We start from the raw sequence: 17,536 nt of genomic DNA, 5'->3' as shown, positions 1-17,536 counted from the left end.
ACTGTGCACCTGCTTGTTTGGTAGGAAATGTGTGTTATGTGTCATTTGCATCAGGACTGAGAAGTTGTTAAGGAGCACATCTTACATGGTAAGTGATGTCTATGATCAAGTCAGGTAAGACAGATTTGGGTTCTGCTGCTATAGTTAAACTTCTCAGAAGTATTCATATGAATATTGATGATTACATTGTTTTTGTACATTATTTTCCATCACAATAATTAGATTTATAGTCTTGGGTTACTTCTTATGTCTTCTTCCATAGCCATGTTTTCAGTATGTTGGTCCACCAAAGGCTAACCCGCAGCATGGAGCGGCTGAGATCTGTGCTGCAGACTACCCTTATCTAGGCAGCATCCTATACTACCGTCTTCAGTGAGGGAGTGAGATCCTATAGCGTTGGCTACTGCACTGGAGACGGTGGCCTAGTATCCACCGCAAGATGCTGTCTAGTTAAGTGCAACCTGCGGTACATGCCTCGGATGTATATATAGGACATTACTTGTTAATATATCCTACAATTCTGCTCCATTGTGGCTGTATTGTATCTAGTATTGTGTGTTTTGCGTTTTAGATGTAATAAAGTTAAGTCTTAGTTTTCTCTGACCTGCTCTACTTTTCAAACTGGAGATGACTAGTTCTGGGTCACAACCCCATTAACTACTGAGTATTCATATGGGTTTCTGGGTTAAGAATCCTGCTATTAAGACTCTCTACTTAATTACCTGACCATTTGCTGCTTCTGCCTCATGCAAAGAAGTGTCTCCTGAGAAAAGAGAACTATCTCTTGGAAGTCACATCCTTTGAGTAAACATCCAACATTTTAGCAAGCCTTGGAACATGACAAAGGAAAATAGCCAGGCCAATTATCCATCCATAGACAGCTGTTTTGGGGTCTTATCCTACTCCGGAATACGATTCTGGCTGCCTGGGACCCACTTCCAAGAAGTGGCGCTAGCAAGATGGTTCTCTTTTCCCATGGAACATTGCCAAAAAGTCTCTATAACATGGAGCATTTCCAGCAAGTCTCCTACTTTGGGTTGGCATCACATCCAGCCAGCCTGAATCCTACTCCGTGCTGATTATGGGCAAGTACCCCAAAAAAGCTGTCTGGCCTGGCAATATTCCCTGGTCATATTACAATGTTTGGTAAAAAGTTAGATTTTGACTAATTGGGAGCCACTTGCAAGAGGTAGCACCAGCAAGTTGGTTCTTTTTTCTCAGGAGACACCTCTTTGCATATTGTTTTCCCACGAAGCATTGACAATAAGTCTTCATAACATGAAGAACTTCCAGTCAGTCCCCATACAAAACTGGTCACTTTAAGGAGACCCAGTACACTATTTATAGTGCTTCTGGCTCATTAGCCTCCATCAGTCTGCTGTCTACTTTTTGTTGTTTGTTGTTACTTGAAGCACTTTGAGGATCATTTACTAAACATTTATGCATATAAAAGTATACAATTTTGAGTAAACTGGCATTTTGAATTTTTAGGCCACTCTTGCCACTTTTGTAAAGTAGGTTGAGATTAGTATAAGGGGTCAGGCCCACTGCAGCCTTACACGTGTAAGAATTTAGGCATAGGTTTCAACTTCTGGTATATGGACATTACGGATGTGGCCTGCACTTCTTCATAAACTGATTGCATCTTTTGCCAAGGCTTTTGCTAAGACTGGCGTGACCTCCCTGTGTGTGTTGTTTGTGTCTTTTTTGTTACTTTATATCTGAGGAAGGTATTTGTTGTGTAGATCCTTTTGCATTCTTCTATGAGATTAGTCCTAATTTTGCTGCTCTGTACATGTTCTTGCAGATTTGATTCCTGCCAATTCTAATAACACATCAGCATTACATGTGTTTGATATCATGTTTCATCCTGTGGTTAATCTACATATTTGAGGTATTCACTCACCACGACAGACTTAAACACAGCAAGGTGCTTATAGGCTATGTGGTATCGTGAGCTTGGCAGCTTGCATACCAACATCACCTATGGATCCATGCTGAGGATAAGGGAAGACACAGCAGGAAATTGCATGAAATTATAGGCTGTGACAGTAATTACAGACAGAGGGGAGCTGCCCAGTCCTGTGATTAGACCTGATGGCACTGGCAAGAGTGGCACACAGTCAGAGATGGGTGTTATCTTGGCTTACAACTTAAATAGTTTTGAGCATGAACCTTCTTGGAACACAAAGCACTTTATACTTCCAGGCAGTAAGATCACCATGATCTCTGCCTGACCTGTGCCAGCTTGGCCTAGACTGGCATTTTCTGCAGACCCATATAATACAGAACACAGGTATGTGATTTGTGTATAGTGTACGGTACTGTGTTTTCTCTCACTTGTCTGTTCAATATATACAGAGATCACCCAGCTTGTTTATTGTATTACATTCCTGCTGTTTATTGGACCTTGCCAATGCCAGAATATAGCTCAAGGTTTTATGCCGATTTGATTAATGCATTTCTCTTTTAAAGAACAAAAACTTGATGGTTCAGCAGCTCCATCTTGTAAACATGCACTTTCCTTTTACATCAGTGACACTCCACCTCTATCATTGCAGTTATTTTTGCAAGTGAGGGTAGAATGAAATGTGATAATTGCCGAGGACACGTGTGCCTGACACTTAGTGCTGAGTGGGCCATTTATCAGTATAGACAGTTTCTGTTCTGGCTACTACTCAAGTGTGTATATATTTTTTGTAATGTTGACTTAAAATACATATAATTTCTATAGAACCAGCAAACATATTGGCCCTAATATATCATAGACCGGCGGCATATATACCGTTCTATGATAACCCTGTGCACTGCATCATATATTAGGAAAGCCTCACCATACCCCCTTTTTGTGAAAGTGCCGAAGGCAGCAGAGAAACGCCACTTGCACAAAAAGTTTTGCACAAGTGGTGTTGAAAAAGACACAAATACTTGTGAAACTATATGATAAATTAGGCTCATTGTATTGATCACATTGGGGCAGATATATCAACATATTTATGCCAGCCTGGTCTCCATAAATTTCCAATAGATTGTAGATCTTCGTTTTGTAACAGATACCATGAATTTGCATATAGATGAGTTCATTTATAATCATTAAAACTACTGTATGTAGTCCTTAAAAGAAAACCAGGGGTTGCCTAGCTGGTCAAGACTAGATTACTACGACTAAGTAATGGATTTCTGGAGATGCGGGAATTTATTCTGAAATTACTTATTATTATTACATATTTGGGGTCCAGAAGGACTTTTCACACTAATATGGTGCAAGTGGCATCCGCATCAAATAGATTATTTATTAATTTACCTTCTTGTGGATCAACATAGTGGGATTATAGGTTGGACTTAATGGATTATGTAACTTTGTGCTTAAACATATGCTTAATGGGATTGTCTACAAATGGCTTTGACCCTGTAGAGAAAGTTAACACAATGCACTTACTAATATATTATAATTGTCCAAATTGCCTCCTTTGGCTTCATTAATTTTTCTATCACATTATACGCTGCTTGTTTCTATGGTCATGACGACCGTGCAATCCGGCAGTAAAAGGCACCAGCCTATGTGCACTCCTGCGGTCCCGGCCACCGGAGAGAACGGCACTTTTTCCTTCCTATAGTGGGCAAGCACGACCACCACTGATGGATTACAGGGTGGTCGTAACCATGGAAACAAGCAGTGTATAATGTGATGAAAAAATAAATCCAGCCAGCAAAGGAACAATATGGATAGTAACAATACATTAGTAAGTGCCTTGTATTAACTTTCTCTACCTGATAAATGCCATTTGCTCAAGTGAGACAACCCCTTTAACTTTAAATAATTTGTGTGTGTGTGTATATATATATATATATATATATATATATATAATTTTTATTTTCACATTTTCATAGAACATGCACATTGCTTTACTTATCACAATCCCCTACTGTATAGGAGTAACACAGCTGAATGATAAATAGCAGGTCCTGCACTTTTACTGAATTATATGTGCAGTAATGATGCTAATGGATGTGTTACACTAACCCTGTGAGACACACCATATGTTATTATCATTGACCCCAGCAGAAAATGGACATCATGATTCCAAACACTACTGTGTGAGGTGAAATGATTGCACAGGTCACATTCAGATGTGTCTAGGGGCAAATGAAGTATCTAGAGAGATATTCATAAGAGCTCATTGACAGTTCTGCTAAATGTAGACAATTTCTGTCTTAGGCTAGGGCTAGACAGAGATTTTGGGTGCAACACATGTTGCACACCCAAGATTCGCAGTGTAGCGTGGCTGTCATAGGAATGAATGGGGTCGCAGCGCAACTCACACATTTGCTGCAACTGCAACACGCGAAAACATTCAACACCTCTCCCTGGCTGGTTTAATTGACAGGGCAAAGCAGCGGCAAAGCAGCCAGGAAGGCGCTGGTCACAGAAATGAGCGCAGCTAGGGTGCAACAAGAGCAATGGTTGCACCATGTGCCTAATTTGCATATTTAGAAAAAGCATCATAACTCGGGAACGGAGCCTTGGATCAACAAAAGAAAAACATCACTTTAATCAGGTGGAACACAGAAATGCGTCTATGCAACCAGTTGGTGACGGATTCCCTTGAAAGATCTTCTGAGGCCTTTTTGGATCAGTCCACTTGACTTTTTTCCTCAGTATATAATTAAATGTGTTGCAGTATCCTTATTATGCCTGGCATTCATGAATTTCATTTCTAAATTTAAGTTTGGGCTACTCACCCGTAGTAACCTGTCTCAAACACACCCTGTATTTTGTGCTGCCCTCAAAGTCTCACATGGAGCAAAGGCTCTGCTCCATTGTGCTGGTATGAAGCCTTGCTGATGAGACGTTGCAAATCTACAGCTGGAAGTAATTTGACAGCACCGGCCTTGCCAGGAATCCGAATATATATCCAGTGGTTGCTGCCAGGCGTCTTTCCAAGGCGGACTGCTTAAAGCATCCTATCCATGAGGGAATATACAGATGGATTTAGTAAATGCTTTAGCAGGACTCATCCAGTTATATCCTGACCCAGCTGGCATTATTGTTTGCTAGAACCCGGTGATATGCACTTTTAAGAAAGCATTGCTATTGGACTGCTGGAAGATTGAGTGCTGGGTTTTATCCACGGAGCAAATTAATACCGGTCTCCGTAAATATGTTGCTGCAATGGATTATGTGGCCGAATCAAAGTATAACTTGAAACCAGAACAGTGAACATTCCTGAAAGTGTCAATTTAGCAAACAGATTTCTAGCTAAGAATAGATTGCACAGAAAGGGCTAGCATTAAAAAATAAATAATGTGAGCACTGTAGAGATGAGTGCAGGTAGCCGTTTTCCATTTATGACTCCCTGAGCAGATACACCAGACATCCTGCATGGATCTATAGAAGGTATTTTATTTAGATATATTCTGTATATCATGCAACTATCTGAAATATTTCTATAAAGGGATGCAGAAGCTTTAAATACTCAATAGTGTGCAAATCTCTGCAGTTGGTTTGCAGGAAAACATAGGGCACATTTACTATAGTGTCTTTGCCTGTTTGTGGGCAATAAAATGTATTTTTTAATAGGATTTACTACTAAAAATGCACCTCTTTTGGAGGCTTTTGCGTCTCGTTGACATATTTTGATTTTTTAGACTAACTTTTGCGCCTATTTTCTGAACTTTTTATGTAAGTTTGCCTTATTTTGCACATGATTTACTAACAAAAATAGTCTAAATTCTACTCCACTCCAGGGCTGGCATACTTTTCTTCATCTGTTTTGAGTGGTGAGTTGCCTAAAAAGTCGCACTTTCATGGAGTCATGTGCCTACTTTCAGCTCATTTGTGCAACCTTTTCATGCACATACTAATTAGACCAGTTTTAGTGAATATGAACCTGGCTTTCTAGTCCTTCACCAGGTTTATCACCGGGGCTCAGGCTGGATGATAAATGTGGTGCCGGGACAGACATTTTTGTCAATTTCTATACTATTGTCTGGCTTATGAGACCGAATTTTGTGCAAGAATTGTGGCACAGTTTTGATGCAAAATGCTATATCTTAGGCCTTGCCCCCTTTCCCTTGACATCGCAACCCCTTTCTCGTAAGGCACACCCTTTCTAGTCTAGGCACAGATAAGTTTTTTTAAAACGAGATGCACTCGCAATAGTAAATGTGAGCCAATGTGCCTAAACACCAGACTAGCTGCAGATTTTTGGTACAGAATTTACGGTGGAACAAGAGTCTATTGTCTAATGCAGGTAGAAACTGCCTGGACTTCAGTTTGATAGTGCTAAGCTATATTTGAATACATTAGAAATTGGTAGGAACTGAAACAATAAATACAATATATTAGACATATACTTAAAAGATTTGGGCCATGAAAAATATTTTACATTTTTCAAACCAGCACCCGGATATGAATACCTTTATGATTGCATGTAATTAAGAATTTAGTGTTGCCAGTGAGCTATTCAATTGTATCTGTATAGCGCCACCTGCTGTTTGTTATTTTCCCTATTTCTTAGTCCACCTCCCTAAAGAGGTTGCATGCACTTATTTTAAATCTTCAACTGCCACCAGCCATATCCTCTGTTGGAAGCCATGGCAGTTGCAGGGAAAGAGCCACAGCAGAAAGAACATGCCCCCTGAGTTACCAGCCTGAATAGAATCTGGCATAATAATTGGAGCAAAGAATGTGGAAATCTCTGGACCCATGTGAGGTTCAGGGCTGGTTCTAGATTTGTTAGGAAGATATTATCATGTTCTATATGATGTCTGGTTTTAATTTTTTACATCAATCATGGCATAATCCATTTAACTTTCTCTTGGTCATTCTTAGTTATGCATCTCAGGAGCTTTATATATATATATATATATATATATATATATATAAAAAAGGAAAACAATGGCGGCACCGGAATACAAAAAGGGTGCTATGTCCAGGGATGTAGCAGCTCACCCCATCAACAGGAAACGAAAAAAGGACAGCACTCCAAGCAAAAGTGATGATGATTTAATCACCCATGTGCAGGCAACGTTTCAGCCCACACAAGAGCCCTTGTCAAGCTTGACAAGGGCTCTTGTGTGGGCTGAAACGTTGCCTGCACATGGGTGATTAAATCATCATCACTTTTGCTTGGAGTGCTGTCCTTTTTTCGTTTCCTATATATATATATATATATATATATATACAGTGGGATGCAAAAGTTTGGGCAACCTTGTTAATCGTCATGATTTTCATGTATAAATAGTTGGTTGTTACGATAAAAAATGTCAGTTAAATATATCATATAGGAGACACACACAGTGATATTTGAGAAGTCAAATGAAGTTTATTGGATTTACAGAAAGTGTGCTATAATTGTTTAAACAAAATTTGGCAGGTGCATAAATTTGGGCACCACAAAAAAGAAATTAAATCAATATTTAGTAGATCCTCCTTTTGCAGAAATTACAGCCTCTAAACGCTTCCTGTAGGTTCCAATGAGAGTCTGGATTCTGATTGAAGGTATTTTGGACCATTCCTCTTTACAAAACATCTTTAGTTCATTCAGGTTTGATGGCTTCCGAGCATGGACTGCTCTCTTTAAGTCACCCCACAGATTTTCAATTATATTCAGGTCTGGGGACTGAGATGACCATTCCAGAACGTTGTACTTGTTCCTCTGCATAAATGCCTTACTGGATTTTGAGCAGTTTGTTTAGGGTTGTTGTCTTGTTGAAAGATCTAGACCCGGCGCAGCTTCAGCTTTGTCACTGATTCCTGGACATTGGTCTCCAGAATCTGCTGATACTGAGTGGAATCCATGCGTCCCTCAACTTTGACAATATTCCCAGTCCCTGCACTGGCCGCACAGCCCCACAGCATGATAGAACCACCACCATATTTTACTGTAGGTAGCAGGTGTTTTTCTTGGAATGCTGTGTTCTTTTTCCTCCATGCATAACACCCCTTGTTATGGTCCAAATAACTCAATTTTAGTTTCATCAGTCCACAGCACCTTATTCCAAAATGAAGCTGGCTTGTCGAAATGTGCTTTAGCCCACCTCATGCTGCACTTTTTGTGCTGTGGGCGGAGAAATGGCTTCCTCTGCATCACTCTCGCAAACAGCATCTCCTTGTGTAAAGTGCGCAGAATGGTTGAACGATGCACAGTGACTCCATCTGCAGCAAGAGGATTTTGTAGGTCTTTGGTGCTGGTCTGTGGGTTGACTCTGACTGTTCTCACCATTCGTCGCTTCTGTCTATCCGAGATTTTTCTTGGTCTGCCACTTTGAGCCTTAACATGAACTGAGCCTGTGGTCTTCCATTTCCTCAATATGTTCCTAACTGTAGAAACAGACAGCTGAAATCTCTGATACAGCTTTCTGTATCCTTCCCCTAAACCATGATGGTGAACAATCTTTGTCTTCAGGTCATTTGAGAGTTGTTTTAAGACCCCCATGTTGCTACTCTTCAGAGAAAATTAAAAGAGGAGGGAAACTTACAATTGACCCCCTTAAATGCTCTTTCTCATAATTGGATTCACCTGTGTATGTAGGGCAGGGGTCACTGAGCTTACCAAACACATTTGAGTTCCAATAATTAGTTCTAAAGGTTTTAGAATCAATAAAATGACAACAGTGCCCAAATTTATGCACCTGCCTAAATTTGTTTAAACAATTATAGCACACTTTCTGTAAATCCAATAAACTTCATTTCACTTCTCAAATATCACTGTGTGTGTCTCCTATATGATATATTTAACTGACATTTTTTATCGTAACAACCAACGATTTATACAGGAAAATCATGACGATTAACAAGGTTGCCCAAACTTTCGCATCCCACTGTATATATACAGTTGAAACCAGAAGTTTGCATACACTATATAAAAAGACACATATGCATGTTTATCTCAATATCTGACATGAAATCAGAATAAACCTTTCCTGTTTTTGGTCAATTAGGATTACTATAATTATTATTAATTGCCAAATGTCAGAATAATGAGGGAGAGAGAACGTTTTAAAGCATTTTATTACTTTCTGCAAAGTCAAAAGTTTACATACTATTTATTAATATTTCGTACCATTGCCCTTAAACTGGATGACTTGGGTCAAACTTTTGGATCTCCTTCCACAAGCTTCTCACAATAGATGGCCGGAATTTAGGCCCATTCCTCCTGACAAAACTGGTGTAACTGAGTCATGTTAGTTGGTTGCCTTGCTCGCACCTGCCTTTTCAGCTTTGCCTATAAATTTTCAATAGGATTGAGATCAGGGCTTTGTGAGGGCCACTCCAAAACATTGACTTTGTTATCCTTAAGCCACTTTGTAACCAGTTTGGCAGTATGCTTCGGGTTTTTTGGAAGACCCATTTCCGCCCAAGATTTAACTTCCTGGCTGATGTCTTGAGATGTTGCTTCAGTATTTCCACATCATCTTCTTTCCTCATGATGCCATCTATTTTGTGAAGTGCACCAGTCCCTCCTGCAGCAAAACAACCCCACAACATAATGCTGCCACCCCGTGTTTCACAGTTGGGATGGTGTTCTTAGGCTTCCAAGCTTCTCCCTTTTTCCTCCAAATGTAACCATGGTCATTATGGCCAAAAAGTTACATTTTAGTTTAGTCAGACCACAGGACATGTCTCCAAAAATGTAGCTCTTTGTTCCTGTGTGCATTTGCAAACTTTAATCTGGATTTTTTACGTTTCTTTTGAAGTAATGGCTTCTTCCTGGCAGAGTGGCCTTTCAGCCCATGTTGATACAGTACTCGTTTCACTGTGGATGTTGACACAATCTTACCAGCTTCCGCCATCATCTTCACAAGGTCTTTTGCTTTTGTCCGATATTGAGAAAAACATGCATATGTGTCTTTTTATATAGTGTTTGTAAACTTCTGGTTTCAACTGTGCGTGTGTGTGTGTATATATATACATATATATATATATATATATATAATAGATATTGGTTCGCCTTGCTGTTTTGCTGTTCAGTAAAGTTCATGTAGTTTGTATACTTTTGAAGAGATAAGAAACACAAGCTACATGCTGCGGTAGCTAAGCAAACACAAGTTTGCATGAAAGTCACAAAATTTGGCATCAGAATCCTTATTTGCAAAGTGTTAAGGATAAAAATGAATGTATCGTGTGAACATAAAAGGGTCCTAATCTGTGTTGCTGTCATGCTGACTGACCAGGAGAAGCACTTGTCTATGACTACAGCGGGATGGTGGAAGAATACAGTTCAAGCTTCTAGTGTTATCTTGTTGTGTCAGTTAGTGCCTGTGATCAGCATGTCAGGATGGGTGTAAGCTGGAAGTTAAATGTACTTGGCAAAGAGCTGAAGGAGACATTATAAAACACAAGCCTTGGCCGCTCAACATACAGAGCTGTCTGTCTAAAACAATAGGAGACTATAAGATAGCAACAGCCAGGCCATTAGGTAATATGAAAGCTGATTGCTACTCACATGAGAGCATCTAAACAAATATCCTAATCAATTAACAATTTCTTGTGTTTTGTAGGAAATTAGAAGTTCAAGGACCATGAGTGTGGGCAGAGTTGGGTTGGTGTTGCCCCTACTGTTGCTTGCAGCAATATTTACATCCAGGGCTTCAGGTAAGTTTACACTATCAAAAGAGTTTTGTACAGATAACGTGAAAGCTTTTTTCCATTATTAAACTTGCTCTTGTCTACCTTTACCTTCATATCCATAGTAATAATTGTAGCTGGTAGTTAGATTATTTTTACAATTCCAGTTGCCTTGCAGATTTGTCAGGAAATGCTGCTTCAGGACTCATTCGTATTATCTTCTGCTACTGCAGCCCTTAGAGGCCCTATTTTATTAGGGGGTCAATTATTGTGTACTTTGGTACGATCCTGTCCTTGGCTGTCATAGAGGGTCATTGAACTCAGCACTGTATTAAAGGGGTTGTCTGACCTCGAACATTGGTGGCATATCGCTAGGATATGCCACCAATGTCAGATAGGTATAGGTCCCACCTCTAGAACGAAACTAACCAAAGAGAATGAGAGCACACTGCACACATGCGGCCGTCCTCCATTCATTTCTGTGTAAATGCCAAAAATAGCCAAGCACTGGTCGGCAGCTCCATAGAGGTAAACGGAGCATTGGCTGCGCTTGCACAGTGCCCTCTCTATTCATTCCTTTGGGACTTCCGAAAATAGCGAAGTGCGCCACTTGGCTATTTTCAGCACTTCCATAGAAATGAATAGTGGTAAGCTCTACTAAACATTGGGTGCTCTGTTCTAGAGATGCATGGGGGTCCCAGAGGTGGGACTGGTGCCTATCCTACTGATATGACACCAGTGTTTTAGGTGAAACAACACCTTTAACCCTCATTCACACCAGTCTGTGTTCTAGAGACTAATACAATACAGTTTGCTGTACATAGCAGAATGACTTATGTATTCGGAAAAAAAGCTAATTTAGTAATAAAAGTGGATTTAATAATATGCATGTCAAGGCAGGAAACCACTATTTCAGAAACATGTATAAAATATGTACAATTGCATTTCTAACACATCTGTTGAACAGCCTGAGGATATTATGCTTTATTATACGGAATCATTTCTAAATATTATGTTATTATTAATTTTATGTTTTCATGTTATTTTCTAACCCACTGTGTGTATGCACTGAATATACAACCTGTGATTACATGTATAAACATTATATGGTTTTCATTCACTTGTACCTACCTCAGCATTCACGTTTAGAAAAAATAAATTACGCTTGGAAATAGTTGCACTGCTACATTTTCCTGCTGTGGAAATTGAACTGCAACCAATATGTAGTATTAGGTGTTAGATCTTTATTGGATGCGTTTGAATATCATCACTTTTTATTTGTGTTGGACTTGGTCACAGAGAGCACATTCTCTGTAGGACATTGAACAATTCAGACATTTTGCAACATTTTCAGTATATTCTTGACTACAGATTCATTTTAGTGAAGTATCTGGTTATGTCTGTCCACACGAACTGTGAAGCGTTGGCCAAAATAAACTGATTGCAGTCATTGCATAATGTGACGGCTCTGTGGCCATTGTCAGACATTCTAGACTGTGTTGCACAAAAGTATGGGAAATATTGGGGCCACATGAAGTTGTCTGGGTTTTAGTGGTCATCATAACCACATTTCTCATGGTTTAATGCATTGGCGGGAATCATGACAAAAGGTCACAGTAATTATTTGTGCTAGAATAATAGTAATAATCATTTATAATGCCAACATATTCTATAGAGCTTTACAATAAAGTTGAAAAAGTGAGTATCAAAAAACTATCAGACACAAGTCAGATGACGACTGCATAGGACACCACCTTTTTGACTGTCCCCACAATGTCAGCTAAAGGATGGGAGGGTGGCAGACACTATAGTTTTGGAGGTTTTGTAGATGCAACATATTGGTTTGAACAAACACCATGGGAGACCATTTCGATCATTAAGATGAGTAACTCACAAATAAGGTTCTGGTTTATTTTGTGGTACTGGATACGACAGTGCTATTCTATACTGCATACAGATGAAAAATGATGAGTGGATTTTATACATCAAAATTGTGTCTGGAAAATCTGCAGGATTGTAAAGTAGCAGTGAAAGGAGTAAGTCTCCCCCACACACTGCATAAAAAATCAAAAGCACACATGGACCTACAGTGCGTATTTTACATCCACCAGGGGCGGACTGGGAACTTAAAGTGGCCCTGGAAAAATACTAAAAGTTGCCCTGTTGGGTCCAAATTGATGGAAGGCAGGGCCAGCAATACCATATTGTGGCACATTATACCACCCCAACAGAGCTAAATACCACAGTCTATCACAAAATACTGCCCACAGCACAAAATACATCCCCAAAAACTTCCACTGTCCGGCTGTGAGCAGGGCCCAGATGGCCCCCTGGGCCTCGGCCCACCGGGAAATTTCCCTGTAATGTCTATGGCCAATCTGACCCTGACATCCACCTTGTATCAATTTAGGCTGCGCAATTCCACTGTGGGTTTCACGCCTTGCTATGCATAAGGGGGGGGGGAATCTGCAGCAAATACGCAACAAAATCTGCAACAATATACCGTAATTGTGGAAATTCCACTGTGGAAGAGCCACACAGTGTGGCCATGCCCTGAAGCTAAGTTCACATGTTGTGGATTTGCAGTGAGGAATCTGCAGAAAAGCACAGCACAATACAAATCTCTGGAATGTTCCAGTCGTCATCTACATGCCGCAGACTTTTTACAAATAGATTTACTCATGCAGATTGGAATTTGAAATCTGGAATTTGTGAATTTACCCTTACTGTTCAGTACAGGTAGTCTTAATAGGCCTGAAGTGTCAAGAACTTACAGTCATTGTTATCCAGTAAGAAGTGACTGCCATTTCATTATGATTCTATCTGTTAGAGGAGAGGGGACCCCATGGTAAAGATCCGATGGGCCCCACATTATGGTGCTGGACTATTCCATGCGTGATAGAGGGGCCTGGTGTGTGTTTTCCCCTTCACATGCTTTCCGTGGCCTTTCAGCCAGTTCTTTACCATCATGTTTCCAGGAAATTCAGTTCTTTTAAAGATTGGGTTCCTAAACAGTTTTTTGACACCCAGTAACAAGAGGCAAGCAGGCAAGCAGGGCTGAGCCCACATCGTACTGTCCTCATAGCAGTTGCATGGTCCGCCCTTGCTCTTAGTCATCTGCTTTTACCATACTTTCTTATCATTTAATCAAAGTGGATAATTAATGGAATCTAGAAAAATATGTATTTTATTTGGCTCCTAATATATTTTGTATTAGAAATAAATATATTTTTTACAATAAAACATTTTAGCACTTGGACGACACGTATTATTTACATTGGTTACATAGCCAATTGTTACATTGTTAACCTTGTTGTCATTTTTGGCTACTGTATGATGAAGATGATTCACATTCATTTTGCAAAAAAATAGGTTATATTCTCTGAGTGTAAAGACATACGATAAACTGACATAATGCATTACATTACATGTTAGTACATAAAAATAAATGCTATTTCAATGGTAATGGTTGTTTTATTTCATTTAATACTAGGAATTTGCCCGCATGAAGACCCTGAACTCCAGCCGTGGAGCCCAGAACATAGTGAAGAAAATCACGTGACTATTAATGGAGGCAGAAAGTTCCTTCTGATGTCTTCTGTAACTGTACACTCCATACATATCACCAGCGGGGGTAAGCCATATTTCTTCTTAACTGTATATTCTAGAAACACAACCCAAAAGGCATATATTTCAGCAGAAAGTGTCCATTTTTTTATGTATTTGTTTAAACAAATTATGTTGTTGATCAGCTGGACCAGAAGATGTGACAGCTGGTAAATTCATAATCAGATTCTCTAAGTCCTGAGCCAAATCAGATTCAGCTGTACACACAGGGTTAGGCTAAAGACAATAATCAGCAAGTGTACAATGAACTTTACCCCATTCCAAGTACCTGTCAAATATGTGTTCTGACGGGCTGTAATTAATAGTGGACGCATGCATACTTTTATAAAATGGCTGAAAATGGACTATGAGATCTGTATGTGCCAACATTTGATTGCTAAGAGGTCTCAGTAGGATTAGAGGACATCTCGCCATTCAGTCCGGGTGAATCATTCTTTTACCAACATGCTAGACACTGTCCTGTCACCCCATCCAAAACAAGGTCAGTCCAAGCATGTCAACCATTAGGGTCAGACCACACATTGTGGTTGGGGGCGCACAGGCAAACCCGCATGCGTCAGGAAATGAAGGCATGATTCTGATTGTAAACCAGTCGCCACCTCATGTGGGTGTAGCTTGGCCACATGTGGCCAGCCGCACCACTTAGGCTACTTTGACACTAGCGTTAAAGTTTTCTGGTATTGAGTTCTGTCATAGGGACTCAATACCGGAGAAAAAACGCTTCAGTTTTGTCCCAATGCATTCTGAATGGAAAGCAATCCTTTCAGTATGCATCAGGATGTCTTCAGTTCAGTCCCTTTTACGTTATTTGGCCGGAGAAAATACCGCAGCACGCTGCAGTATTTTCTCCGGCCAAAATTCTGGAACACTTGCCGGATCTGGCATTAATTTCAAATTAAATGTATTAATGCCGGATCCAGTACCTCCGGTAAGTGTTTTCTGGAAAAACTGATCCGGTTTCCCGGTCTGCGCATGTGCAGACCTTTAAATCTGTGAAAAGATAATAAATACTGGATCTTTTTTTCCGGAAGACACCGGAAAGACTGATCTGGTATTGCAATGCATTTGTCAGACAGATCCGCATCCAGATCTGGAAACATATGATATCCATTTGCATATGGATTTCCGGATCCGGCAGGCAGTTCCAGCAACGGAACTGCCTGCCGGATTCTTCTAACGCTAGTGTGAAAGTACCCTTAGTCTTACAGTTATGCATGTCTAAAACACAGTAGAAATTGGCAATTATCTACCTGCTGCATTTTTTATGTAGATTAATATCCACCATACTCTCAAAATAAGTGTGAAGAGACTGCAATGTGGATTATGCAGATTTAAAGAAGTTAATGCAGGGTAACGAACTACAGGTTCAGGCCTCCTGCACCATGCTATCTCTGTATTCCTCGCCCATGGACTTTTATTGGGCTATTGCTGCTCCATATCTCTCTAATTTGTATATGGAGGCATATATGTCTCCATATGAATCCATCAAAAAATGTATAATTTTATTTATATAGTATGAACATATTCTGCAATACTTGACAATTTAGAGGGTACGTGTATAAAGAAAATCAGACTTTACACGGTAACAAATGAGTTAATGATTCCAAGAAGAGGAGTAAGAGCCCTGCTCCTGATGGCTTCCAATCTACATGGAGACAGGGATGACACAACAGCTATAAGTGCTTGATTTGAAGGATGGTGCAGCCATCTTTTATTCCAAACTGTATTTTTGATGTACACATACACTGTACAGCTGCATAACCAAGTCAGTAACTGTGCATGTATAGTTATGAAGTCAGGAAGGGAGGTTTGTGCAGGGGTAAAGCGAAACTGGTCAAATGAGGGAATGTGGTACACCTACCGTAACACAATGAGGGGAATTTATCATGGGGAGAATATTTGAAGTCAGTTTTGCTTGAATGTGTATTGGAGCACTTTATAAAATGTTTCAGGTTGTTTGATGAATTTGGTTTGTCCTTAAAAATAATACTCCTCCTGGAGTGAGATTGCATCTTATTAAAAAAGTCACAAAAGCCCTAGATTCCACTTAAGTATGGCAGCGGACCGCTCACACTGCTGCGTTAAATAAATGCACTAAAACATAATATGAGTGATACCGCGCACTTGCCTCCCTAGTTACAGTATGGGTAATACCAAATTACAGATATACACGTGAAATGATGATGGCCTCGGTTTACCTTTATGAAGCAGGGTCCTCGTTCCCCACGTGTGTCCCCTCTGTAGGAATTTTCCAGCTCGCACTATTGCAGATCAGATGTTACGGACATCAGTTCTCGCCCCGGCCAGTAGGGGGATGCTGTGCAAAATAACTAAGAAGTTATAAGCTCGATGAGTTATGAGCACCTAGTGACGTCACTCCTGCAATTACGGATGGTTGCAGGTGCCAACATTTTGGAAAATACCTACAGAGGGGACACACGTGGGCAACGAATACCCTGCATCATAAAGGTAAACCGAGGCCATTATTTCACGTGTATATCTGTAATTAGGTATTACCCATACTGTAACTAGGGAGGCAAGTGCGCGGTATCACTCATATTCTGTTTTAGTGAAATTATGTAATAGTCTGCCAGTGTTTTGATCATGGCAGTAAACTGTGGTGGAATGAAGGAGGAATCATGGAAGGATGGCTGCACCGTCAGCAGAGGGGGATTAATCTTAGATTGGGTAGGGTGTAGAAAGAGATGAGGGAAGTGATATACTGTAAGGTGGTGCAGCACATGGAGACCTTTGTGGGCGAGTTGACGTTGTATTCTATAGTGGGTGGACAACCGGTAGTGAATGGTGCATGGCAGGGTCATTGGTATAGTGGCTGAATAGAAAGATTAGCCTGTCAGCTTAATTCAGAATAGATTGGAGAGGGAAGAATTTGATTAGCGAAAGGCCAATTATTAATGAGTTGCAGTAATCAAGACAAGAAGTGATAACATGAAAATTCAGTTCTTTGGCTGTGTCTGTACAAGTCAGTGACTGTATTATTGTCATAGGCATCGTTGTCTCTTATGTTACAGGAAAGCTTGTCATCAGACCCAGCAATAATGCCATCATACTCCGAACAAGATACATACTGATCGAACATGGGGGAGAGCTACACATAGGGAGCGAAGACTGTCCATTCCACGGCCATCTCACCATCATCCTTTATGGAAGGTAAACTAGTTAGCAACTGTGGATTACTGTGTTTTTGGACTCATGGAGATGAAATAAATGCAAGACAGAACCATTTTCTTCCAGAAAGCTGGGAAAGCTAATATTTGTGGTTAGCAGTTTGGATGTGGAAATATAAACAGAGGGGGAGACAACCAAAGAGAAGGT

The 17,536-nt window shown here is 40.1% G+C and overlaps 1 protein-coding gene across 5 annotated transcripts in view; it reads left to right on the top strand.

The window, feature by feature from the left end:
* Window positions 1-17,536, top strand: part of LOC122927572 (cell migration inducing hyaluronidase 1) — a 121,213-nt gene that overhangs the window by 39,076 nt on the left and 64,601 nt on the right. The window contains exons 2-5 of one of the 5 annotated variants that reach the window (XM_044279521.1): window positions 25-88; window positions 10,507-10,600; window positions 14,067-14,207; window positions 17,233-17,371. In XM_044279521.1, the coding sequence (XP_044135456.1) occupies window positions 86-88; window positions 10,507-10,600; window positions 14,067-14,207; window positions 17,233-17,371 (377 nt within the window). In that variant the 5' untranslated portion in view covers window positions 25-85. Of the gene's footprint in view, window positions 89-1,267; window positions 2,297-10,012; window positions 10,425-10,506; window positions 10,601-14,066; window positions 14,208-17,232; window positions 17,372-17,536 lie in introns of those variants that run through there. The other 4 variants (XM_044279520.1, XM_044279523.1, XM_044279525.1 and 1 more) reach the window with 4 other exon arrangements.

The sequence above is a fragment of the Bufo gargarizans genome, chromosome 2 (genome assembly GCF_014858855.1).
Source record: "Bufo gargarizans isolate SCDJY-AF-19 chromosome 2, ASM1485885v1, whole genome shotgun sequence".
Taxonomy (NCBI): domain Eukaryota; kingdom Metazoa; phylum Chordata; class Amphibia; order Anura; family Bufonidae; genus Bufo; species Bufo gargarizans.
The sequence above is the reverse complement of the archived record's forward strand: the minus strand, read 5'-3'. Positions and strand labels throughout refer to the sequence as shown.